Source organism: Pollicipes pollicipes, unplaced genomic scaffold (genome assembly GCF_011947565.3).
Source record: "Pollicipes pollicipes isolate AB1234 unplaced genomic scaffold, Ppol_2.1 Scaffold_3447;HRSCAF=4054_pilon_pilon_pilon, whole genome shotgun sequence".
In the NCBI taxonomy this organism is placed as follows: Eukaryota; Metazoa; Arthropoda; class Thecostraca; order Pollicipedomorpha; family Pollicipedidae; genus Pollicipes; species Pollicipes pollicipes.
Window position 1 is genome coordinate 37,089,201 of NW_023596297.1, and position 27,315 is coordinate 37,116,515.

Sequence of the window (27,315 nt, forward strand, 5' to 3'; positions counted from 1 at the left end):
CAAATTAGTTTTGGCGTTTCAAAATACGCTCGGAGGATATTTGCCGATATTACATTTGCAACATCAAAAATCTTTGAAAAATTGGCTCCATGCGCTGAAATTTATGGCGACCGTGCGCCGAACTCTGAGGGCTCGGATTTACGTCTCATATGCGCTGAAATTGTTGCCACGATGTCGCTGCTACGTCGGGCATGCTCAGCGTAATGCTCATGTTGCAGTCTGATTGCCTACTAATTTCATGCGTAATGAAAGTTTTAGCATTTATACTTTTAAAACAGAAACGGGTTTGCACGAATTCGTCTTGTAACGTTGACCTTGGAAAGCTGCGGCTTATAGGATACATACACCACGACAGCGTCATGTGTGAGTTGTAAAACGACGAGCATCATCACCTCTAGTTGTTTTAAATAGCCAGCCCTACATGCTCTCAACCTGGAATGACAATCATATAAAACACAGCGTGTAGTAATGCCATATGAGTGCATAACATACATACATACATACATATACATACGTGTCCCTTGAGCCGAGTTTAACGCCGATTTCAATATTTTAACTAATTCGGCCTAGTCCTCGAATGCCCTCTAGATTGACAGGTGCAATAGTCGCCATAATTACACCACCACTGGTGGCGCTTTGTAAATCACGGATCACTTTAATATCCCGAGTCAGAGAAGAAGAAAAAATGCATCGCACCAGGACGGCGCAGGGTGGCATTTTCCCATGCGGTTTTCATGTGGGCAGGCACCTCATGGTAACCGCCATTTTCAGGTGCCCGTCTGGGCTTCGTCGTGGAGGACTTCATCACCAGCCAGCCTTGACTTCAGCATTCATCTCAGCCGCCCATCTGGCACCAGTGTGATGTCGACAGTGCCGCAAAGTCCCGTGCAATCCCTTCCGTCCGTTACCATTGCTTTAAGCATCATGCGTATTAGACGAGATTCGTCCGCTCTCCGGGAAACGCTGGTGGACTGTGCGCTCGGCTCGGCGCCGTTGCGCCACTCGCTTCTGCCGCGTCACACGTGAACCCTCTACTCAGTGGTGGTGCACGTGACCCTCTGAGTCGACCCAGGTCACGGCGGCTCCGACGGGGCAGCTGAGGCCGAAGGCGCCGCGCCGTCCAGAGCCCAGAGCACCGCCGCTGGGGCACCGAGGCGTCTCACGGGGCGCCGCCGCTGGGCCGCTGAGGCGTCACACAGGGCGCCGAGGCGTCACACGTGGCGCCGCCGCTGGGGCGCTGAGGCGTCACACAGGGCGCCGAGGCGTCACACGTGGCGCCGCCGCTGGGGCGCTGAGGCGTCACACAGGGCGCCGAGGCGTCACACGGGGCGCCGCCGCTGGGGCTTCGCTCGAGGCGTCACCACAGTGGCGCCGAGGCGTCTCACGGGGCGCCGCCGCTGGGCCGCTGATGACGTCACACAGGAGCACCGAGGGCGTCACACGGGGCGCCGCCGCTGGGGCTTCGAGGCGTCACAAAGGGCGCCGGAAGCGTTCACAAGGGCGGCCGCCGCTGGGGCTTCGAAGGCATACACTCCCCACAGGCCCGCCGCCCGCTGGGCGCCGAGAACGTCACACAGGCGACGCCGCTGGGGCGCCGAGGTGTCACACAGGGCAGATTGTCAGCGTGGCGGCGTTCCGACCCACCGCACGGCGCCGTAGCTCTCTGAAGATAGAAGCGGGGTGCGCGCGTCTGGGCATCGCCATGGAATTTTGAATGTAGTGTGTCGTGGTATTTATAAAAGCGGTCCTGACGGCGTCATGTTTAGTGGGTGCAGAAACCTTCGTTAATAGGACTTAATCATGGTCGACTTACCTTGGACTCTAGTGTAATTTATTAAAGGGAAATACAGTGGCCGAATGGTCTGCACGGAGGTACAAAGCCAAAATCTTGTCTGCTGTATTTGTTTTATTGTCTCAGTACACTTGACAAATCGTCGGCACCTACGGTGGTACTGAGCATCGGAGCCCACATTTCTGAGGTGTCACTTGTCGGGCCGCAAAATTATCCCTTGCGAACGACGTCTATGCCGCAACGGTGAGAGTGATCGATGCTCGAACATCAGCACTTAATGTAACCGTGAGTGGAAGGCTTGTGAATAATTAATTGGCGTCTCTACTCATTGCATGGCAAAGGAAACCATTCGGATAAACAACGTAAGACACATGTACTAAACAGAATAAGGGCTGATGCCCACACCCCATTATGCTCCATTTTCTCGAAAGACTCGATACAGTGGCATGATACATCCCACATATGCTCAACAAAATCATCGAGCTTGTTGCAGGCAAGCTTGACCCTACGCACTGACTAAATGCCCAACACAGCGTTCCTGGACACTGCCCTCGGGCGGGGCGTCAGACGTCGGCCCACTGGCTTGTCTTCCTACACTGAGAGTGCCGACCGCCTGGCCTGCACCAGCGTTTTGGATGGTGGCCGGGCGGGTAACGCGTTCCATCCCTTCTTGCCAGCGTGCAGCAGCGCCCCAGCAGCTTTAAACGGCCCCGTCAGCTGGCTGGCCGGCACGACTCACTGCTCGCCGTGGTTCCTGCCTGCCGACGGTGAGTTGAACTCGGAGTTGTAGCTTCGACCGGGAGAGGGTGCCACCAGGGAGTATTCTGATGCCTCTGAACCGCGCCTTGAGCCTGACGCACGGCGCGGCCTCAGCAGGTTCGCAGCGCTGTCGACAGGTTGGTGCCCAGTGAACAACACTGGCGCCGCGCAGCGACCAGATCGCACAAGCACGGCCGGCCTCGGGGTATCGCCATCATTTTTGGTAATCCCTTCTTCCACTTCCGACACCGAAATGTCGGTTGTCTAAACACTGCCCCGCGGCGCTCCACTGCTGGTAAGGGGACATATTTTTTCGGACCTTGGACGCGCTGTCCCAGCCTACAGTGTCATCGAAAGTGGTATGGAAAGACCTGTGCGCTATCCAGCTACAATATTTGTGACTCACGCTGGACGCACGACCACAGGGGTTTAATGCTCACATCGAATACGTTCCACGCGAGTTTCATGCGGCGTGGATCATGCACGCTTTCCACAACGGTCGTCGGTTGGCCGCGGCATGATGCACATAACCGCACACTCGATGCCATATTTCGAGCAAATTTCCGTAAACTTTTGGTTGCTGCCCCATCATTGAGCTGGGGTATGCGCGTGCAGTTCTGCGTTCCACCATCCAAATCAAACATCAAGGGCACGCCATGCATGCAATTTTAATGCACACTGACATGGAAGATCGCTCAGGTGGCTGATAACACCGTCCTTAAAAGCTGCCCAACTCACTAACTGCAGCGTCTATGACTGTCCTCTAGTGCGCATGTTAGTATCACCGTCATGATTTACAGGGGCTTAAAACAACACGTACCCGTCCACGTCGCTGTGCGCCCACTCCGGCTCTCCTGAGCTCAGTACACTGCGTTCTAAGCTTGTTAGACGCTGTTTCATTCTCTGCTCTGAGGACACATATTCCCCCAGCAACCTTGCAAACCTTGTCTGAAGCTTTTCCAGTGCGTGTTCTGTAATTCATGAAAACCAAGGCAATCAGAACACTCAATGCAAAGTGTGTTGTTGGCTTGACATCACAAACAGCCCAGAGTTTATCGATTTTTCTGCGCAAACGCACCGGCTCAGAAGAGCACACGTTACAGAAACTACCAGGGGCGTGATTTCGCAAAATAAGTCAGGGAAAGGGGCTGGAGACCCCTCCCAACTTAACAGGAAACTGCACATCTGGGAATTACGAAGAACCGTAGCTGGTTACTTTATTTTGATCGCCCACGTCATTACTATGGCGTATCGCTGAAAGCGTGGGTCTGCGATGATGCCAAGTAAGCAACAGCACAGGGTCAGCACAGCGACGTCGTTGAAAAACCGGCGCCAGTGCAGAGAGGCAGCCCGACCCTTACCAAGCTGGCGGACCTGGGCGCCGAGGTCACTGGCCTGCCCTTGGGTGGCGCTCGCCGGCCTTTCCTCCTCCAGCAGGCCGTCCTTCATCAGCAGCTGGCGGCCGCGCTCAAGCAGGCTGCGGCAGGCCTCCGGGTAGTCAGTGAGCGTGCTCCAGAGGTCATCCTTGGAGAGGCAGAACAGGTCCGAGTAGCCGACGCTGCGCACGTTGGCTGTGCGCCTGTTACCGGTCTTGTTGCCGGGAATGTTCATGATGCTGACCTCACCGAACACGCTGCCGGCGTGCAGGGTGGCGAACACGGTGGCGCCGTCGTCAGACACGACCACCACCCGGCCGCGCTTATGATGTACATCTCCTTGCCGACGTCGCCTTTGCGGCAGATGTAGTCACCGGGGCTGAAGACCTGCAGCTTCAGCTTGAGCACCAGTTCGACCAGCAGGCCGGGCTCGCAGTCCTGGAACAGGCGCACTTGCTTCAGTGCTTCCAGATGCACGTGGATAGCGATTTCGGCCTTCAGCTTGTCCGGCAGCGTCGACAGGATCCCCTCTTCGTTCAGCGACTGCTTGTTGGACCACAGATAGTCGAACCACTCGATCACGCGTCTCTCCAGATCCTTGCTGACCTTGCGAAACTCCATGTACTGCTTGATGCTATCCATGCGCTTCTGGAACTCTGTGCGCGACAGATTCATGTTGGTGATCATGGAGCCGACGTTGCCGACCACGGTGGCGAAGATAAGTACACCGGCTAGGAAGTCGAGCGTCACGAATATGTACTCCGTGTCCTCCACCGGCTGCGGCGTTTCGCCGATGGTGGTCAGCGTCAGCGTGGACCAGTAGAAACTGTAGATGTACTGGTGCGACAGGGTGCCGTTCATGTTCGGTGTCTTGTTGCGGTACACCCACTGGTCCGTGCCGAAGCCGATGGCGAAGCTCAGCGCGAAGTACAGGCAAGCGTTCCAGTGAATCAAGATCAGGATGTACAGCACCACCTTGCTGATGCGGAAGGCGTTGGGGAAATTGGTCCGGGTCTCGGTGCGTTCGAAGAATTCGGTCATGCGGGGATAGCGTAGGATGCGGTTGATTCGGACTAAAAACGGGCATGGCATGTGGTAGTAGCATTCGGTGCCCAAGTAGAGGTACAAGAAGTCCGTTGGTAGAATTGACAGCACATCCAGCACGAAGACGGCGGACTTCATGTAATGAATGCGCAGCTTCTCCGGGTCACGTACCATAAGTCCCTGTTCCAAATAACCTGCAATCAGATGCATCAACCTCATACAGCGCAACGGCATTCTCAAATCAGTATGGAGGCAAGACATCCACCAACACTGCTGAGCCGCTAAAATTACGGCAACTGAACAAAAATTCGAAAGCCGAAAAGTGAAAGGACAAAAGGGCAAATGTCAGAAATTTAAATGTCAAGAAGTCAAGGTGAATAAGTCAAGTGACGATTTTTCGCACCAAAAAAATTATTGTCAAGTCAGGATAGAAAGATTACGCAATAGGTCCAGTGAACAAACAGTCAAAAGGGATAAAGGTCAGAGAAATTAAGGCAAAAGGCAAAAGGCAAAAGGAAAAAAGAGGTCAAAAGAATACGAGTCCATATGATGTAAAGATACAGAGGAGCAAAAGGTTGGATCAACAAAACATCAAGATGATTTACAATGAAGCACGCTCCGGGGTGGTGATTTACGAGCCCGCGCGGGACACCCTCCGGACCAAATGCGCGACACTCGGCGTTCACCGTTCGGCCACGAGGCCTGTTTGCCCCAAAAAGGCGTATTTGCCGCCCACATTTTGGAAGGCCCCTTTTACGCCATGAAAATCGGATCGAGGAGGCCCCGTGACTGAAATAGGAGGTCTTTAATTCGGTTCAGGAGACTTCCTTCTACATCAAGAGCCGACTTTTCTGCATCCGGAAAGTGACGATTTGAAGCCACTAGATAAGTTTAGTCACGCTTTGATTTTCAGAAGGACTCTTTATGAATCAGAAGGCCCCTGTTCTGTGTAATGAAACAACTTTTATAAATTATAAGGTCCCTTTGTGTATCGAGTTCTGTTCAGAAGGCCCCATTCCGCGTGAGGAGGTTCTGTGGTAGAATAAAGAAGCTCTTTGCTGAAATGGGGGCCATAACTCTTACTGAAGCACGTGATCACTCCACATTCGGTAAGGCAGCTAGCTGTGACACACCGTAAGCGTAAGTCCTGCAAAAGCTCGCCTTCCAGCCAGGATAGTTGTATTTGTTTGATAGTCTGATCTGTATTTGCATGCGACTTATGTTTCTTGTTAATGTTTGCATTTGAATTTTATAGTTTTGACTTTTTTGCATTTGACTTTCATGCTTTTGACTTTTTGCTCTTTGGCTCGTATTTTTGTCACTTGTATTATGTTTGACTTTTCCTGTTTACTTTTTACATACTAGTTTTGTCATTTTTGCTTTTTGCCACCTGTTTTGTTTTTACTTCACTTGTTACGGTGCTGACTTTTTGCAGATGAATTTTATCCCATTTGACGTCTTCCCATTTGACTTTTTGTCCTTTGTCTTTTGTCTCTTGACGTTTCCTGGAACCCCGAATAAAATGTCGCAAAGAAAAAGATTACCGATGTCCACAGTTTACTAGCCACCACGCCGACACGCTTTAGCGTACTTGCAAACTATGCCAGACGACATAGCTTGCGTCAGCGGCCAAGTGTAGGCAGTCCCTAACCCATAGTCCTCCGCTCCCCCAACATACACTGGAAACGTTACCGCTTGTTTGAAGCCCTTAACACTACGCCCTATTTAGTGTGGTCACGCAAGTACTTTCGTGCGCCTTGATCATCATGTCCAGCACGTAGATGACGTCGCAGGCGTAGTCCAGGGTGAACCAGGCTGTTGACGCCGTGTTCTGCAGCTCCCAGAACACCGTCCGGCCGATGATGCACACCAGGTTGTACAGGACGGCCAGCGTCATCAGCAGCAGCCACTGGCGACCGGGCGGCCACCGTCAGTGCCATGGTCCGATCGCCGCCACAGTCGTGGACCATACATCACCAGCTGACTCCAGTCAAGCCACGGCCACGGTGGACGGCTGAGGCGCTTAAGCACATGTCCTTACGGTCGCCACTCAATATATAAAAGAGGTGAGGTGAAAAGCGACCATTCTGGCTTCACAGCACGAGAACGCATTAGTCATCATTCGTTTTGTCAAAATGTTGTAAGTTGTCAACCGACTACAATGATCCCTTTTCATATAAATTGCTGTGCGCGACCGTGCCAGTGATTTCGAAAAAGACGACGAAAGGCAAGAACCGGGTAAACGTTGATGACATATTCAGCCTGCAAGCGCTGCAATGCACAGCAGCCTGCAATGTGACTTTTGATCAGTAGACTCCGCAGCGAGAAATCTAACAAAACTCAGACGCGCATGTCTTGCAGTTTTTTAAAGATAAGGTCAACCAAAACAGTTTCATAATTTTGTGTTCCCTGAAAAAAGGATATTTGGATTTTACCAACAGCGGTTTCTCAACCCCAGCAAATCTTGGACCAACGATATATTGTTACAATGGCGCCTAATCTTCCGCCTCTCATACACGGCCCAACCTACTGTTCTAAGGCACTGCCACTCCAGGGTACCTACCCTCCATAGCCCCCATTCCAAGATAAAAACCTCCAGACCTGTGCGACGGAAAAGCAACGTTCCTAGCAAAAAACGCGGAATTGAAATGTATCCAGGGAACATTTCGCGACTTTTTGCTTTTGCGGATGACAATTTTTGGGACTCCCCAATCCTTTCGGCCTACTTTTGGATGGCTGTGTTAACGAGAACCTACATTTTATCACCCCGAGGCGTACCTTGCCTTCCGTGGCTACAGCCACCCTCGCATAGCCAGAGCGGGCCGATCGCCCTTCGTTCGGTCGCTCGAGCACCGGACGTTTGTTCCCTGTGTGGTGGATGTGAGAGTTCACATCACGGAGACCGCGCCGACGTCACACGCCGCTAACGGTCACCGAGGTCGGCGGGCTCGCTGACGTCACACGCCGCTAACGGTCACGGAGGTCGGCGGGCCCGCCGACGTCACAAGTCGTTGGCGGTCACCGAGGTCGGCGGGCCCGCGCGCCGGCGGCCGAATCGTGACGTCACTCGGCGCGGTAATATGCTTTGTCAGCAACTGTTCGTCGAACGGGACTTTGGTACTGACTCCTGGGTAGGTGGGGTCAGGGTACTTGCTACAAGCTATGCTCAGCGATACCACTTTTTCGAAAGTCACCCTCTTAAAACATGCAGTGAATTTGAATCTCTGCATTACCCAATATTGAAATTGTCCAGACTTGTTGACGGTGAAATAGCCAGGACATGTCCCGCAGCAGTAGGTCGGGTTCTCTGCACCCTTCTCGTTGCCATCATGGTCCTTGGCGTCGGCGGCAGAGGTATATTTCTCGAGGAACGAGTCTGACGGGCCCAGCTCCTTCCCGACAGGCCGTCTCTTCGCCAAAGACTGGATCACCTGCGTCGGCCAGAAGCGAGACGGCTGTTGCAGCACGTCAGACAGGCAGGCTTGTTACACTCGTGATGCGCCCACTCATACTCGTCTACGGCAATACGACACGGTCATCCTGTCTCGGATGAAACAGCATGCATGAGAAAAAAATCTATTGCTTCTACTTATAAATAATCGTGCAGACCGAATTCCAAGAGCTTCGTTCAGCAGACCTAATTCCTAATTTCTAAATTGCAGTTGTTTTCTATACATGTGTGCCTGCATGTTTCCAACGCTAGCATGTGACACGACTTCATACGCTTCAAGGTGGAATGCATAATCTAGCTGAAAAGAAAGCTTGTCTACACTTCGCGAGCACATATTTTGCAGTCTCCAGCTGTTGTAGAGCCGAGGTGCTGCGAGCCCACAAAGCGCGGATAAAGATAGCTCAAAGCGCGGGCAAAGAAAACTCAAAGCCTGGGTAAAGAAATTCGCTTGGTACCTCTAGTCTGCAGCAGCTGACTACCGCAGAATACTCAACGGATCCGCAACAGGTGTGAACGAATATTACGCCTCATTGGCTTCTCTGTTGCTATGCCAGAGGAACGGCACAACCAGACTATGGTTGCCAAATATGGCTGCTCCGAAGCCATCGTTTGCCGTAGCGCGGTTCTGCTAAGCCAACTGACTAGCGAATATATGAATATTGGACGCTTGGGGAAATATATCGATGGATCGTTCTCACCAAAACACCCCCTCACGTGCTGGCTTCACGACTCTCTGCACTGACACTTACTTGTATGATGTGACTCGACTTAATCAATTTTCTGGCGGCCATCTCCAGATGTTCTGCTGTGCCGAGATAACACCGCATAAAACAATGTGCTGCAGACCGTGACAGGTCTTGGCGGGTCTTGCCACTCTTGTTGCGGGATTGTTGAGCGTAATCAGACCTGAAATGTGCTCTCAGGTAAACAATACCGCCTAAGATATCACACAAGACTGGTCGCGGAGATTAGGATGCATGGAGGAGTTCATACAATTGTGTGCAAACCTGGTTTTCTAACAGCATCCTGAGTCCTCCGCATGCCCGAACGCTCCACGGGGCATGGGAACCGCCCAGACTGCAAGCCTGTATTCTTTCATTTTCTCAGCGACGGCTCAGACTTCTGGCACGGCGATTCACAGAACAGTAGAATCCCTTCAGGCTAGGCTTTGGGTTTGCTGGACGGTGCTATGAAATACAGCCGGATTCCTGAGCTAAAAATGTCATTCAAAAATGGCTGTAACATAAAGATGATGCCTGCTAGGGATACATATTGAGCACACCAACTTGTTGACACTGAGCATTTTTCTAGACACGCAAGTGCCTAATTGTATCTAGAATAGCAAAGGATACATATTGAACACACCAGCTTGCTTGAGACTGGACATCTTGCTAGATGCATAAGTGTCTTATGGTATCTAAAATCACCACGCGGATATACGCATCTATTTCAGGAGGTATGTGCATCTAGAAGCATATATGATTAGTGTAGGTGTAGGAGTATGTGCTGTCAGAGACGCAGTTTGATACGAAGGTGAAGCTCCTCTCCCTGATGTGTCCAGTTGTGACCGCCCCCTCTCACAGTGCGACTGTGTCCAGCTGTGCCCGCCCATTCTTACAGTGCGACTGTGTTCAGCGTGGCACTAATGTACATGCACGCTCAACCAAACGGGATCTGAAATGGACGTCACTTCTTGTACCGTATCTTGGGAATCACGGAAGGCACGCATAAGTTTGACGTATGTTTGCAAGAACACTCTTTGGTAACATCTAATTTCGTAACATCGTACAAATAACCACCTTTTGCGTTTCCTTTGTGGCCACGCAAGAAACGCGCAATGCACATACTGCTTAGGGTCTGACACCCATATCAAGAATGATTGTTAGATAACCTACCATCACCATATCATCGATCGAATTGCCAATTACAGCTCGACCCGCAAAATCAGCTTACAGTTGCTTAAGACTGGAAAGATATAGGCTTGATGGCCACTTCATTAGCTTCTAGCAGATACGAGTGTCGGCAGCATAACGCTCCCACCCTTAGCTCGCGGCCGTGCTCCATAGCAATGACGACGCCAGAAGATGACTCGGCGGGCACTCTGAGCAACTGAACCCACACTTCACCGCGCAGAACTCAACCTTAAGCAGCTGGAGACACTTTCAACATATTGAGAAACCACAGAGGCGTTCCTGGTAAGTCTCGTTTTCATGCCTTGATTATCTCATTCCGTGGAACAATGAATGTAATTTATGGTGCTAGACAAGGCTCCAAACATGTGCGTTCTACTGGACACTTTCTATGTAATGAAAATATACGTTTACGGCATATGAAATTGTGTTTTGGCACATACCGCGTCCTACCATTCACTGCCCATTCTTACCTCTTGGGAACAGTTCGTGCGTCGAGGAGCTATTCGGCAGTCGTAGCTGACGTGCTTATTTGGTTCGTTTTTAGCAACTGGGGCGTCGACAACATTGCTAAAATCATGACCGAAAACTGCAAGTGATTCAAATCTCCTGCTCAGTGTTCCTGATCATTGCGAACATTTCGCGAAAGCACATTTGCACCCATTACCTTCAACTACATTGCTTAATTGAAACAGTACTGAGTTATGCGATCAGCCAAAGCAAACAAGCCATCCACGCAGATGTAGTGCGATAATGCAGCCACTCCAAACCAACATTTTTTCTTTGATTTATCATCATAACTTGGCTTATATTTTGCTTTGTTTCTGCATGCCTTCTTTGTATAATAACATTATCAATGTTATGATGGTAACAGTAATGATGGCAGGAGGCATTATAATATTGTGTGTCACAGGAAATTTTCTTATAGCAACTTGCTTTTTTGGTCGTTTTTTATACTCTTGCCCTAATTCTTCTATCACCTCACATATTGTTGGATGTGAGCCCAAATCATGTGAAGTCCAACAAATGTGACTTGTTCCGGAAAAGGACTCAGGCAAGGGCCTGTTTGCTACGTATTCAAAAATGAATTGGATTAGCACAATTCTCCGCCATAGAACGGTGCTCCAGAGGAGTCATTCACACGCTATCTGCCATTTTGGAAAAGGATCCTTTTAGTGGGGTGTTTTCTCCTCCGAACAATACCGCCCACGGTTACCCGATCTTTTCTTTCAGTCAGTGTCATCATTTACAGACACAAAGTACCACCGAAATGTTTTATCGCCAAGCTCAGTAATCACATTTCGAACGTATCTCTTGTAGGCCCAATCGCAGAGATGTGCTGTGTGGTGCGTGGCCACCAACGGTGCTAGGACAGCCATGGGCTTATGGGAAGCATTTCTTGAATAGTTCCCGTTTCATGGACGCGTTTTTTCTTTTCGATGGGCGTTTGGAGCAGGGGCAACCGCAATGTAACATCATGGGCTGTAAGTGCTGTGTAGTGCGTGCAAAATGCTTGCCTGAACTTCACGATTTTTCACTCTCTATCAACAAATAGACTGCGACAAGGCAGTCAGACGATCAGTTGGCAATCAGTCATGTAGGTGGCAGCCGCTCCGTCCACCGGCACCAGGCGGGCCAGCTGGCGGTGGGCGCCGTCCACCAGCACCAGGCGGGCCAGCTGGCGGTGGGCGCCGTCCACCGGCACCAGGCGGGCCAGCCAGCGGTGGGGCGCCGTCCACCGGCACCGGGCGGGCCAGCCAGCGGTGGGCGCCGTCCACCGGCACCGGGCGGACCAGCCAGCGGTGGGCGCCGTCCACCGGCACCGGGCGGGCCAGCCAGCGGTGGGCGCCGTCCACCGGCACCGGGCGGGCCAGCCAGCGGTGGGCGCCGTTCACCGGCACCAGGCGGGCCAGCTGGCGGTGGGCGCCAACGGCGGCCTGTAGCGTATTTTGGGAGTGCTATACCCGGGAGAAGAATTTTCATTTTGTGACTGTTCCCTTTGCAGATAAACCCTGGTACAGGGATTTTATTAAATTAGGGGGGCAGTATGACCAATAGATTCGATTTTGAAATCTGGTCAGCCTGGCCTCAGCCACATTTTAGTACGTTAACTGTGAGGTGGATGCCTCCAAATGACCCAAAATGTCTCCCCATTCGTGAAATGTTGCCACCCCAGTGCAACTGACTAACAGCCATGAAATATAAAATATCCCTAAAGTCTTGATTTCTGCATTTAACGTTCCCAAGCACGCCTACGTCAGGGTGGCACTTTCACAAGGCCACTTCGGCAGCCTTTCAGACGTCATTCAAACACTCCATGACGCAACCAAGTGATGACGAATTGACGGGTATATTTGTTGAATAGTGAAATTGTGCTGTCTAGAACAGCGAATGCACTCAGCATACCAATAGTTACAAGTGAACTCACGGCATTCTTTTTGGTGCTTGCCTCCTTTAAAATGAGAAAACCAAAGACCATTAGCGACAGCACCTGAGCGAGCGAGGATGTCAACAGGTCAACACAAAGGGTACTAAGGTCACTGTATAGGGTCCTCCGTGCAAACTGCAAGAACCCAAGGCCAATGGACATGAATTGCTGCACTTGATAGATAGAGAGCGCCTCGGCAGATGAACGTATAGGGCCCCCGACAGCAGCGTAGGGTCTTCCTAGTAAATGTGAAGTCCCACAAGATCATTTTGGCGGCCGGCGGGCCCTTGTGCGATCAAGAGCGCCCGGTCAGGTTGTAGAAAGGTGCCGACAACAGTGTGGGGTCCTCTGAAAATGATATCAAAGGAAAGAGCCCTTGACCAATGACGCGCGTCTCTGGGCATCGAGCTCCTCGGTACGCTAGCTATGGGCTCCAGCAACAGCGCGGGGGTCCTCCGAATAAGTGGATGGAACGCAAGACCGATGTAAATGACCTCTGAACAACCGAGGATTTTCGTCTGGTTAGTATATGTGGCACTCGCAAATAGCGCATATAGCCTTTCAGGCGAATGGGAAGAATTCGTGGAAGGCCCTGCATCGATCAGGAGTGCCCCAGCCGATCAGCATATAGGGCCCTGACAGCAGCGCACAGGCCCCCGAGTAAAGGGAAAAAATCATGGGCAACATGGAAGGATTTTTAGAGAGCGGATTGATCACCCAGGTGGATATATACGGTCCCCGGCAACAGCGTAGGCCCTCTGGGCAGCATAAGATGCCTGAAAATATTTCCAATCACCATCTCTTTAAATCAGCGAAATATCTTTTTGTCTGCTCATGGGGCCCTTCCCTTTCGCTTCCGACCGTTTTGGTCGTCTGGAAGCCCAATGACGTAATTTAGCTGCGTTTTGTGTGAAAAAGCTGCGTGTGTTTGGCCTCTTATGGGCCCACTGAGCCTACGGAGCTCAAGGGAAAGTGCGTGTGTATGGTGGAGGGCGAGACCATGTGACCCCTTCCGGACCCACTACGTCAGTGAGAGGTCATTGGAAATGAAGACCTGGTGATTATAAGTCGTGATGACTGATAAAAGGTGATACTAAAGAGTGATGGTGATAACGATAAAATGAAGATCTGGGAATTATAAAGGGTGACGTCAAGCTCATCAATGGTGATAATAATTTTTGGCAAATATTAGATAACTATCGCGCGAGATAAGTGGAAAGTTGAATATCGGAGTGATTTCACCACCTCTGTCTTTGAGCACCTGAGCAACCCACTGCCCAATTTCTTTGCGTATTATCAGACAGATGTCCGGTGCAGCTTGTTACATCCACAACATTCATCTTACCTGGCTCTCACTTGTTCCATATAACAATACCACCAAAGCGTGGCGCGCCCTCATGGTCCCGCGCTCCATACGCATACTCCAAAGACGAACGCCCAGGGCTGCCGCTGGGATCCGTTTGAAGTAATGCTGTTAGTTCTTGTAAAGTTCCATAAAGTGAGTTGGCGGGGTAAATCCTGTTCCAATGAAATCTCGTCCCAAAATTTGGTCAGAAATCTGGCTTCTCCTCGGATTTAACCAACTTTTCTTTCAAAGTTGGGGGAGGGGGTAGACCCCAAGTTGGGGAGGGGGTTGAAGGCATCAACTGAATAGGAAACTGATACCCTGGTTGTCAAAAATTACACATCAAACCTGTGAGAAGTCCCAAAGATTCGTGCTACTTTGCGGACGGGTTGGGAGATTCCATTGAAAAGTTTGATCCTATGAAGTAGCCTTTAAACGTGGCACATATGCGTAGTGTGCTGTGCTGCCTCCGAGAAATTACGTGTCAAATACGGGGTTACGCATTAATTCTGCCAACAATACGCCAAATCAAATATCACAAACGTTTTTATGTGCCCGCGATGGCGAAAGGTTAAAGCAGTTTTTGCAAACCTGGTCGCCAAGGACAACTTGTGGAACTTGAAGGTGTTTCCGCTCAGAATTGGATCAATGCAATAAAGATGAAGTCATACGTAGCCGCTTTATTTTTTTTTTCTAAAAGCCTGGAGGGTTATACGGTGGCCAACTACAGGCCGTGGGAACATACAGGATGCCATCACGTCGGGCACCTAGCTGTTTTCATATTTGGATCTGATGGATTATTGGCCCGAGTAATGCGAGGACTGCGTGCCTCACCTATAATTATAATTGAAGCTGTGCAATGAATCTTAAAGGTCAGGCTCCTCGCAGGTCCATTCATGTTGCCCAATGGCGAGCATGAGTCTATTTTCAGACCGATATTTGATGCCGTATTGACGCGGTTGATGCGGTGGCAGCATATTAGACTCCTATTTGTCTGGAGGCTATACGGTGACCTTGAGATGGCGTGTTGCCAACTGCGGCATATACCTGACGGATGTATGGTGCCTCGGCGTAGGAGGGCACAAAAAAGTGATGGATCAGGCTCAGGGTACATTTAGGTATTGTAACTTACATCTTCTGGGGACGCAGACCCAGCGACCAGGGGGGGGGGGGGGAGGGGAAGCAGGGTATGGGCCAGTTTGTCCGCTCCTAATACGTTAAGTATTCCGCAGGTATGTAAATATCCTGGTTACTTATTGTTTTGCTATTTAAAACGACTACTACTGATGTAATAAGCTCACTTGTAGCTATTGATATACTAAGTGTATTCACTGTTCTAGACAACGCAATTTCACTATTCAGTAAATATGCTCGTCAATACGTCATCGTTTGGTTGCCTCATGGAGCGTTTTAATGACGTCTGAGGGGCTGCCTAAGTGGCCTGGCGAAATTGCCACCCTACTGCAGGCATGCTTGAAATGTTAAATACAACAATCAACACATTCCAGGGATTTTTTTTCTTATTCACGGCTTTTAGTCAGTTGCACTGTGGTGGCAACATTCTTGAATGGGGAGACATTTCGGGCCAAACGCCCATCCAAAAAGAAAAACGCGACCATGAAACGGAAACTTCAAAAAAAAAATGTTTTCCGTAAACTCACAGCTTTTCTAGCACCGTTGGCGGCCACGTGCCACACAGCACGTGTCCGCGCTTGGGCACGCAGGGTTACGCTAGAAGTGTGATCACTGAGTTTGGCGATAAAAACATTTCGGTGGTACTTTGTGATGTAAATGATGGTACTGACTGAAAAAGAAGATCGAGTAGCCGTAGGTGGTATTGTCCAAAAGAGAACACACCCCGCTAAAGGAGCCTCTCCAAAATGGCAGATAGCACATGAATGAATGAAAACATATCTTGAACCCCTTGCTATGGTGGATAATTGTGTGCTAAGCCAAGTAATTTTTGAATACATAGCAAATACGCCCATGGCTAAGTTAGTTTTTAGGAGCTATCCAGCTTTTGGGATCTGCGATGGAGGGTGCCCTGCAAATAGCGTTAACGAGCCCTCCCGATCTAGGGTTTATTGTTTATAGATGCCCTCTAGATTCAGAGATCAATGTGAGTGAGTAGAGCCAATACATGTCAATAATAATTCGAAGCTTTTTTGCTGCTCAGAACAGCGTCTTAAAGGTAAGATGCAACAAAAATCGCTGGTGTCGGCCTCACATTGCCGGACGGACCTCAGATTCGGCGTTCTGACCAGTGGGCATGTATGGAAATGTTTAATACAAAAATCAAGTGTCTATGGATTTTTTTGAAATAGGATTTCAGGTCCAAAAGACGTTTCGGCGATCGCGAAATTGTACTTGGGAGCTGCCAAAGATCATAAAGGGTCCTTGGCAACTTGCAGTTATCTGTTGTTTTTGGTTATTGTTAAGGACGTCTGCAGGACAAAGGCGCTGTCCGTCTTTCTACGCGATTGGCCTTCCGGCACGTCAGCCCGCCAAGCCCTGCTGTACGCACAGTAGTATCAACATAGGAAAGAACAGGGCCACTATCTCAGTTCTTCGGCCGGCGGCGGAGCTCCTGCCCGCAACCGGGCCGACGGCGACTGGCTGGCGGGCGGCCACCAAATGAGGTCCGCCGTGAGCCCCCCTATCACGGTCAAGGGGGGGAACGGCCGCATCCTGCTCCACACAGTCCGCAGACCTGTCTCGAGACCAACAGGGCTCTGGGCCGCAAAACTTCCGGCGTGAGCGAAACGGGTGTCTGCTGTCGCCATCGGCTGCTGTGCTGCCGTGTTTGCAGGGTGCGGCAAAAGTTGTGATGCCGTAGGAAGTGTACTCTGCTCGCAATAAACAAATAAATTTCGGGATGGTATTAGTCCATTACAAATTAGTGCCTACACGAGCATCCTGAGATTGGGATTGAGATTCTTCTTGTCACATAGCTTTTTACAGTATCCCATACACACCTTCGATCAAACTTAGATGAGAGTTGCTCTCTAGCCATGTATTTTCACCTAGCATTTGCAGATATAATCAAGCCACCATTTCCGTGCCCCGGCAGGCCGATAAACCGATACGCCGTCCCGTCTGACGATATTTTCAGCCCGTACTTGTCACATTTCACTTCTGACGGGACCATCCGCGACTGTTCCGTTGATTGCAAGCAGACACACTCTATTCGGGATAATCTACAACCCAAACTCAGCTCACACACAAGCGCAATATTGGTGGAAAAAGGAAGCGCGTTTTTATCTCCTGTGATAACACGGTAGGTACTCAAACTTGTGACGCGGTCTTACGTAATGGTACGAACCAGAGCTTTCGGCTGTCGTGCTGTTGTGAGTTTTTGGTAGTTACCAAATAAGGGCTTTTCAGGTATCGTGTATCTGTGAGTTGTATTGCACAAATCAGAATCAGCCGATGCTGTGTTGGCTGTGAGTTTTGATGGCCAAAATACTTGTTGACTGATATATCGCCGCAAAGTACGTGGGTTGCAAACCGGAGCTGTTGACTGCTTTTGCACTACCGCGAGGTTGCTGTTTAAACCCAATCTGCCTGCTGCTGTGTTTGACTTTTTCTGCGTGCATGTGAATGCAAGCAAGTGCCGTAATATACGTCTGATGTTGCTGAACACAGCGTGTCATTGGTCGAATGTCATGGGTGAAAATGAAATCGTTCCCACCGGTGTGGCGTAAGATGGCGTTGTTGTTTTTCAGAACTGCAAGAACGGTAACTAAATAATGTATTTTTTATGCGATGGAAGCCTGGCGTGGGGTCTCCAATAAATCTGAGGCGGCTGAGATAATGTCCTAAGTGCCGTTACAATCCGAAGATGCGAATTTTTCCCAGCTTTAGATAATTTGCTGGCATCGCTTAATGTGATGATCCCACCCATTTTCTTGACAAAGATGGAAGAAGAGGGGCTGAAGATGAATGCAGGAGCATCATATGTTTATTATCAAAGGTCACAATAATATTAAGTTGAAACCGCGGCTCTATCGTATACGTTTCCTTGGATTCACCGTTGACGGTTGTACGGTATTATTTCAAGCACAAGTAAGGCAGTCGTAAAAGCTTTATTCCTTGAAGAACAACCAGGAGAATGTGGATGCAGATGGGTTGAAATTTCGACAACATGCTTTTGTCGAAACAACAGAAGTGTTGTTTTTCGCTGTTGCAGCTTTGCAAAATACGTAGAGGTGAGTGAGGAGGGCGGGAAGAAAAATGTCTGCGCCTGCCTCCGAAATTCTCTCAAGCAGTTGTCTCTCAGATTTAGCGCGCTTTTCCTTTCGGAGCAGGGAGCAGGGATGTAGTTTGTCAACTTATTTTGGGGGGCTGAACACCCAAAATTGTGATTTAAGGGAGTGCTCCCACACTTGTATGGGGTTTTTGAACTCCCAATGGCCATCTTGAAGACCTTTCGGTTGCTGTTCACAATCCTAACCTTCTTAAAACCCAAGTCCGTTTAGATTATAAGTTCACACGCTTGCAAAAATCAAAAAATGATCATCAGCCATGATCATTCAGCCACGCAAGAACTGTGACACGTGTGACTCAGGTTCAAATGCTGATTAACCATTTCCCTGTTTTCAACTCAGGATTCAAAACAATGATCAGCCATTTCCGTCTGCAAGCTGTCTCACTTTCGTGTCACCCTCTACTTCTCTTTATGAGCTTCAAACAAGGAGTGCTGAGAACAGATTTCAGCCATGCAAGAAACTGTGACAAGCGTGACTCAGGTTCAAATACTGATTTAACCAGCTCCCTGCCTTCCAGCTACCCTCACTTCCATGTCAACCCTCTACTTTTCCCTATGAGCTTCAAACAATGGGCGCTATGAGAACGTATTTTTATCAATCCATACTGATATTTCTATTACTCCATTACACTTCTCAGAGCCCATCAGCCTGGAAAGCACAAAATGATTTATGACAAGAATCAAAAATGAGTTTTCGAACACCGCCCAGCTTGCCTCGCCTTCCAGTACTGTACGCGCCACAACGCCCGCATAATCTGGCAGACTTCAGTGGAAGTTCAGATGCGGCCCGAAAGGGTTTTTGAAAATCGCCAGCTCTCGCCAGCGTCGTCAGCTGATATTAGGGGTTACGATATGTTAGGGGTTATGATACACTAGGTGTTTGGACACATTAGGTGTTATGATACATTAGGAGTTGCGATATTTTAGAGGTTGTGAACATCAGGTGTTATGATTACGTTAGGCGCTATGAAACATAAGTGGTTATGACACACCTGGGCGTTCCGATACACTAGGCGCTGTGATGTATTAGGAATTGCAAATACATTAGGAGTTGTGAAACATTAGGTGATTTGATACACTAGGCCTAATGATACGTTAGGTGAAGTGACACATTAGAGGTTATGAACATTAGGCCTTGTGATACGTAAGGAGTTACGAACATTAGGGGTTATGATAAATTAGGGGTTATGACATATTAGAGGTTATGAACATTAGGCCTTGTGGTACATTAGGTGTTCCGAACATTAGGTGTTGTGATACATTAGGGGTTACGAACATGAGGTGCTGCGATAATCCCCCCTTAGAAACAACGTCATAAACCAGAATGTGAATGCAAGTAAACGATACAAAACGACGGATTGATATGCCGGAACACCACGAAAATGGGCTAAAACACGCGCACACAACGATACTTGGGTGCTAAAAACGCCGTACCATCTAGCATTACACCTATCAAGAAGTTGAAGTACCACAAGTTGGTCAACCTGTCCGCTTCGGAAAGGCTGCGATGGGAATTTCGCAAAGCTATTTTGGCGGCCCCTCTAGACATCATGTAACCATTCCATGACGCAATTAAGCGATGGCATATTGAGAAACATGTTTCTTAAATGGTGTGATTGCCTTGTCAAGAGCGGTCTTTTGCACTTAAAAGTTTACGAATGTTTACAACTGAACTTATTTAGGCACAAGTCATGCTTACTTAGTCATGCCCCAAGATCTTTCAAAGGGAAAATTTTCTCATAATCACACCGCCATTTTATTCTTATAGTTACATAGGTGCCATCAATGTGAGCTGCTAGCAACAGTGTTTTGTAAGACCTTTCTGGTCCAATCTGAATGGCATGCTACGGTCATTTGCATTCAGATGTTTCTTTACTTCGCCTGCCGTGTCATCAGCGCGGCTGTTGCACTTGACCAGGGGCGGATCCAGAGGGGTGAGGACACTGGGCCATGCCCCCTGGGGCCCCGAAAGGGCCCAGGCACCGGGTTTTGGGTACATCTTATTTGAATGGAGGTCCTTACGCTTCTGTCGGGGCCCCTTCTGATAAGATGCTCGGGCCCATTCGATCGTGGGAGACTACATGGGGGTTTGAGTACTTCCCTCTTAAATGGAGGGCCCTCCGCGCTTTTCGGGGGACCCTATCTGTTAACCTGCTCCGGCGCACTCGATTATCCGGGCTCTCTACATCGTGCCGTGGGTATCTTACATTTGAACGGAAGGCCGTACGGTCTTGCCGGGGTCCCATCTGTTAACCTGCTCGGGCGCACTCGAATATCCGGGGGCCCTCCACATAGTGTCTTGGGCACTTCCTATTTGAATGGAAGGCCCTATGTACTTGTCGGGGACCCCACCTGTTCGCCGCTTCGGCCACACTAAATTGTCCGGGGGCCCTGCACATCGGAACTTGGTGTCCGAATTTAGAGCCCTACAATTCTGTCTGGGCCACCTGATAATCTGCTCGGGTATATTCCATCTTTCGGGGGCCCTCCGCACTGGGTTTTGGGTACTTTTTTTTGAATGGAGGGCCATACGTTCTTCTTGGGTCCCTTCTGATGAGCTCCTCGGGCACGTTCTATCGTTGTGGGGGCATTCGCATAAGTTCGCCGGTGCCTCCCATTCGAATGGAGAGCCCTACGCTTCTGTTGGGGGCCTTATTTGTGGGACCCCAACAAGACCTGACCTGCCTCAACGCGCCAAAGACATGCTCGGGCACACTGGATCATTCGGAGGCGCTCTTCATTGGGTTTTTGGTATTTCCTATTTGAATGGAGGACCCTACGCTGTTGACGGGGGCCCTATATGTTAGCCTGCTCTGACGCAATGGATTATTGGGGGGTCCTCTGCGTTGGGTCTTGAATACTTCCCATTTGAACGGAGGGCCCTACACTCTTTTTGGGAACCTTATCTGTTGACCTGCTCGGGCACACTCGATCATTCGAGGGCCCACCACATTGGGTCATGGGTATTTCCTATTTGAATGGAGGGCTCTATGCCCTTGATGGGGGCCGCTATATGTTAACTTCTTCTGGCACACTCGATCGTTCAGAGCCCTACACATTGTGTCGTGAGTGTTTCTTTTTGAATGGATGGCCTTATGTTCTTGGTGGGCCGCATCTATTAAGCTGCTCAGACCGGTGGCGGATGCAGAGGGGGGGGGGGGGGGGGGGAGCGGGAGGTACGGACCATGGACCATGGGCCATGCCGACGACCAAGAACAAGTGTTAGCAAAAGTAAAGAGTTTATAAGCAGATCAAGTTCATTTTTGCTGATCGGGGAAGCGTTGCTTGCGGGAAATTTTGGAGCTCATTACGCTGTTAGTTTCCTGACACTACATGTCCACTTGGCGGGTCAATCCGATCGCTAAGAAGCTTTCCACGTTACCCTTGATCTCTGCATCTTGTCGTAGGGCCCAATGTGCTGTTGGGACGCTATCTGCCTCCATGCCTGAGCATTGTTGATCGATCAGTTTCTCCTCCGCGGATTGTCCCAATTCGCCCAAAAGCTCTTTAAGCTTTTTCCAGGCCCATATGCCAGGGTAAACTCAGTTGCTCAGGGGCCCTTCATTTAAGTCTCGGAGTCTTCCTACTTGCTTGGAGGGTCTTGTGCTGTTGCTAGGGCTTTTATACGGTAAAGCACGGAGGTACTCGATGCTTAGGGGCCGTCCTCTTCGATCGAGGGCTCTCTCCCTTTGGTCTCATTTGCCGAGGACTCTTCATTCCTATCGAGGCTCGTGTTGTTAATCTGCCCGCGCAGTCTTGATTGCACAGGGGCTGCTAATTCATGGTCTTGGATAATTCCGCTTCGCTGGGGGGTTCTGTGCTCTGGCCGGGGCTTTATATGTCAGCCTGCCAAGGCACTACCGGTCGTTCATGGGCCCACCACGTTGGTCTTGGGTTCTTTTTGCTTGCTCTGCGAACTCTATACTTATTGATGGGAGCCACTTGTTGGCCTCCTGCAGCATCCATGATCGCTTGGGTTTCGTCCCTATTGGCCCTGGTGCCTTCGCCTCAGAGCAGCAGTCGAATATGCGCTGATAAATTTTTACGCGCAATGACCGAACGTAATTTGACATGCCGCCGACGTCGCATGTGTCATTTTCATCAGCTATTGAGTGTGTAACACTTATTATACTTGTGCATCACGTTCTTAACCTATTTAGATTGCTAGGATATGTTGTACTCCTTTATAACAGAGGAAAAATTATACACTAGCCATCAGCCATCAGCTGATTACTTCGCCCAGCCGGCTAGCCGTAAAAACAAAACCTAGGAATCAAGTCCATGCTTGGTGTTGATGGTTGTTAGCAGCTAACTCAAGTTTATTTTGCCTGTTGTTCCGAAACACTTGTCCTCAAAATCACGGTATTTAACATGATGCGTAGAAAGTGAGCCAGTTCTATGTGTACGCATGCGTAGCACGCATAGCTTTATGAGGCCGTGCACAGCAAGATGGGCTTCCGTATTTATGAAATAAATGAATGATTAAATACATACATGCATATACACGTACCTATATATACATATATATATATATATATATATATATATATATACGTTACATACGACTTGTCTTAAAATGTAATGTCCAAAATACAAGGCTATTTTTTTGGACCGGCCCCAAACTCCAGGGGGCCCTACAATTACTGCGCGGCCCTCCTTGACGAAATCCTGGATCCGCCCCTGCACTTGACGAGGTAGGGCTGTAGGGAACATCCAGATTTTGGAAGAAAGCCATTCGTTTCCTCAGGTCGCCAAGACTGGCCGGCCGGATGGTCGCGCCTCTCTTTGCGGGATTATCGGCTGACGCTGATCCATCAGATCCACAGGACCACACGACTGCTGTTGCCTACTATTGACCGAAGCGAAGGACACTGCTGGACCCGCCGGCGGAAACTCAGTGTCCAGCGACACTACGGCACCGGATGGAACAGAACCGTCCCGTTAGCGGGACAAACGGAGGCAGTCGCCAGCGTGCAGCGCCAGTTGCGTGCCTTCACCCGGCACCATCCGGTTTGATGCCTCCTCCTGGTGTTTCACGCTTCCCTAGTATTTAGTATGCAACTGATTTGATGAAACAGTGTATTGCAAAGATGACAGATTAGAAGCGTTAGAAGAAGCAGTGCAAATGAAAAGACTTGCGTTCATAGTGGTGACCATGCAGTTTATTAAGATTTCTCCCACCAAAGCAGCTGCTTCTGGTCAAAATTATGACCTATTAAGGATTTTAAAGAGGCTAAAAGTTACACCAACTGAAAAGGTATTGCACCCTGGCTGGAACGGAATGAGTCCTACATTCTAAATACTAAATATTCATCTCATTTACTACGCAATGAGCGATCACAAACCCTGAAGCAGGAGTGTAGTTCCCTATTCAGCTGGAGGCTTCGGTCCCCCCCCCCTCCCCAACTTCGGGAAGAAAATTGACGAGATCTGAGGAGATAGCCGTTTCGGGCATATTTTGAAGGTAGGTTGGATCATCTCTACTACTCTTCCCCCACTCATTTTGTGAAACTACACCCCTGCCCTGAAGATCGTGCTCACTTTCACTTGTTCAACAATCATGCTTTGTCTTTTGATAGTCATTTATCTTCGTCATGTATCGTAAGCCACATTCATCGGGACGCAAAGGCAAATCGTGAATGTAAGCTGCGTGGTACATCCGGCCGGGCAGGAGAGACAGACCGGCCGGCGTTCCAGTGTCAAACTTCACTTAAAACCCAGACAGGAAATTGGAACTTTTCCTCATCTACCCCACTGACCTGTACAGCAAGAACCTACTCCAGTGACATGGAATGTTCGTACAACATTCCAACATGTTCGGGGTCGAGCGTACCTGTTGCAGCGCGCAGGCGCGGGCGACCCTGCTCGGACGGCAGCACCTCCAAGTCTGCGGGCCGGCCTCTGAGGAGCTCGGAGCCGAAGCCCCACCGACGATATTTTGTGTGTGGTGTGTGTGTGGGGGTGTGGGTGTGTGTGTGGGTGTGTGTGTGTGTGTGGTTTTGTGTGTGTGTGTGTGTGTGTGTGTGTTGTGATGTGTGTGTGTGTGTGTATGTGTGTGTGTGTGTGTGTGTGTGCGTGTGCGTGCGTGTGCGCAGTGCGCCGAGCGAGAGAGAGCGAGAGAGAGAGAGAGAGAGGGGGGAATAGAGAGACAGAGAGAGACTAGGAGACGTTTAGATTGAGATGAGAGAGGAGAGAGAGAGAGAGTAGAGAGAGACTGGAGGAGAGACGAGAGAGAGAGACGATGAGAGAGAGAGAGATGATGAGCGTGAGTGTGAGAGAGAGAGAGGAGAAGAGGAGAGATGAGAGAGAGGAGGAGGAGATGTAGAGAGAGACGAGAGGAGAGAGAGAGAGAGATAGAGAGAGAGAGAGAGAGAGAGAGAGGAGAGAGAGAGAGAGAGCACGTGCTGAGCCAGCTTGCCTTGATACTGCGTCGCCCAGGCCAACCCCCAGGCCACTTCATCTCGGGGACTATCGTTATTAGATTATCGATTCCGTCGATCCCTTCTCAGACGTCACCCAACAGTGTATCGGGGCGAAAGCCCGACCACTCCTCAGAAGCGCTGCCAAACATCGATTTGTGCCCGGCACGAAACAGCTTTCAAAACCGGCGCGAGTTTTACAGCATCCGCGTGTTGGACAGAAGTCAGAGGAAAAGCTTGTCAGTATTCTTTACCCACAGTCAGCTGCAAGACATCGCGACAATGCCAAGATTAATCGCACGTGCGTTTGCGAGGCCTAAGTCCCCTGTACCTTCGTTTTCAGCGTCCGTAGCTGACTGGATAGGGGTAACAAACAGGTTTTCTGCAATAAAATAGCTACTGGTCCAACCAGAAGGCCTATGGTAAGTGACACTGGGTTGGATTACAAACGCTGAACTGTGTTCGTGTTCACAAGCGACAGTGAAGACAGCTTGAAATTGAAAAGTGGAGTTTTGCAATATGACCACTGTTTACCAAATCAGGTCGTTCTACCAGTGACTCACGGTAAACTGATGCGCACTATTGTCCGCAAAGTACTCAGAATACACAGTGTCAAAAAATCAGGACCTCAAAAGATTCTTGTTCACATTTACAGGAATTCACTCGACTGAGGCTTGTATGGGACCATGTACCATGGATTGATGTTGTTGATTGGTTGCATGATGACATATTACTTTCGTATTGCTCTATTCTATGATGGTGCATTGCTATTGTACTGCGTCGATGCCTGCAATCAACGCATCTCTAATTGGAATCAATCCACGGCATCGCATCAAATAGCACCAGGCAACGCCACGAGTGCAGCAGTGGTGTATTGCAATGCAAATTACGTGAACATAACGCAACAGATAACACGGGCAGCAATGGCGTGACTCGGCGGTAGACGGGCGCGGCCTCGTGCGGTGACCGCTGCCGCACCACTGCCGTTTCGGCGGCGGCCACGGCCCGACCAGGCGCCTGGGTGCTGGCCGGCGGCTCACTCCTCGCCCATCAGCGGCAGGAACACGGCCGCGTCCGGGAAGATGCGCAGCTCGCCGGCGCCGATCGGACCCTTGTTGCACATCGGGCACGGGTCGTCCGACTCGACGAACCTGCCACAGAGCGGCTCCCGTCAGCTCAGTCGGGCCGACCGGGACAGGGACGGTGCTGGGTGGTGACACGGCCAGGGTAGGGCCGTCAGCGGCCCGGAGGACCCAAGTCAGTCGGGCGGACCGGGACAGGGACGGTGCTGGGTGGTGACACGGCCAGGGTAGGACCCTCAGCAGCCCGGGGGACCCAAGTCAACCTAGAGGACCGGGACAGGACAGTGGTGGGTGGTGACACGGCCAGGGTAGGACCCTCAGCAGCCCGGGGGACCCAAGTCAACCTAGAGGACCGGGACAGGACAGTGGTGGGTGGTGACACGGCCAGGGTAGGACCCTCAGCAGCCCGGGGGACCCAAGTCAGTCGGGCGGACCGGGACAGGACAGTGGTGGGTGATGACACGGCCAGGGTAGGACCCTCAGCAACCCGGAGGACCCAAGTCAGTCGGGCGGACCGGGACAGGACAGTGGTGGGTGGTGACACGGCCAGGGTAGGGCCGTCAGCGGCCCGGAGGACCCCCGTCAACCTAGAGGACCGGGACAGGACAGTGGTGGGTGATGACACGGTCAGGGTAGGACCGTCAGCAGCCCGGAGGACCCCCGTCAACCTAGAGGACCGGGACAGGACAGTGGTGGGTGATGACACGGCCAGGGTAGGACCCTCAGCAGCCCGGGGGACCCAAGTCAGTCGGGCGGACCGGGACAGGACAGTGGTGGGTGATGACACGGTCAGGGTAGGACCGTCAGCAGCCCGGAGGACCCCCGTCAACCTAGAGGACCGGGACAGGACAGTGGTGGGTGATGACACGGTCAGGGTAGGGCCGTCAGCGGCCCGGAGGACCCCCGTCAACCTAGAGGACCGGGACAGGACAGTGGTGGGTGATGACACGGTCAGGGTAGGGCCGTCAGCGGCCCGGAGGACCCCCGTCAACCTAGAGGACCGGGACAGGACAGTGGTGGGTGGTGACACGGTCAGAGTAGGACACTCAGCAGCCGGGAGGACCCCCGTCAGCAGGGCGGACCGGGACAGGAGAGTGGTGGGTGGTGGCACGGTCAGGGCGCCCCCCCCCCCCTCCCATCAGCCGGGCGGGCCGGGACAGGGACAGGGCAGTCATGAGCGCGGATGGCGTCATACTCGCGCCAAATCCGCGGACATAGCGCCCGGGTCGGTGACGGGACAGGATTGAAGCCGATGACGAGCGGCTGCGCCGGCCACACCGAAGCATGGAGAAGGCACACGGAAGAGGGGAACAGACATTGTTCAATCAAAACAGGAATACATCATGCAGGCACTCATCACGCGTCACACACCAGGCTTATCGTGACCAGCGTGGTCACGGACAGCCTCGAGAATTCCATGGGTCAACAAGCAAGACGTGTCT

General features: G+C 50.8%; 2 protein-coding genes and 1 pseudogene across 2 annotated transcripts in view; all 3 read right to left on the reverse strand.

Annotated features, from left to right (window-relative positions):
• The window catches only part of LOC119092511 (WD repeat-containing protein 19-like), a 9,780-nt gene extending 9,027 nt beyond the window's left edge, over window positions 1–753 (reverse strand). Inside the window, 1 exon segment of the mRNA XM_037215472.1 lies at window positions 749–753. Coding sequence (XP_037071367.1) covers window positions 749–753 — 5 coding nt within the window.
• A 1,774-nt stretch (window positions 754–2,527) lies between these two features.
• On the reverse strand, window positions 2,528–24,232 carry LOC119092512 (cyclic nucleotide-gated cation channel alpha-3-like; annotated as a pseudogene).
• A 1,426-nt stretch (window positions 24,233–25,658) lies between these two features.
• LOC119091280 (WD repeat-containing protein 19-like) overlaps window positions 25,659–27,315 on the reverse strand; it is a 60,810-nt gene continuing 59,153 nt past the window's right edge. Inside the window, 1 exon segment of the mRNA XM_037213973.1 lies at window positions 25,659–25,942. Within this exon segment, the coding sequence (XP_037069868.1) occupies window positions 25,828–25,942 (115 nt within the window). The 3' untranslated portion in view covers window positions 25,659–25,827.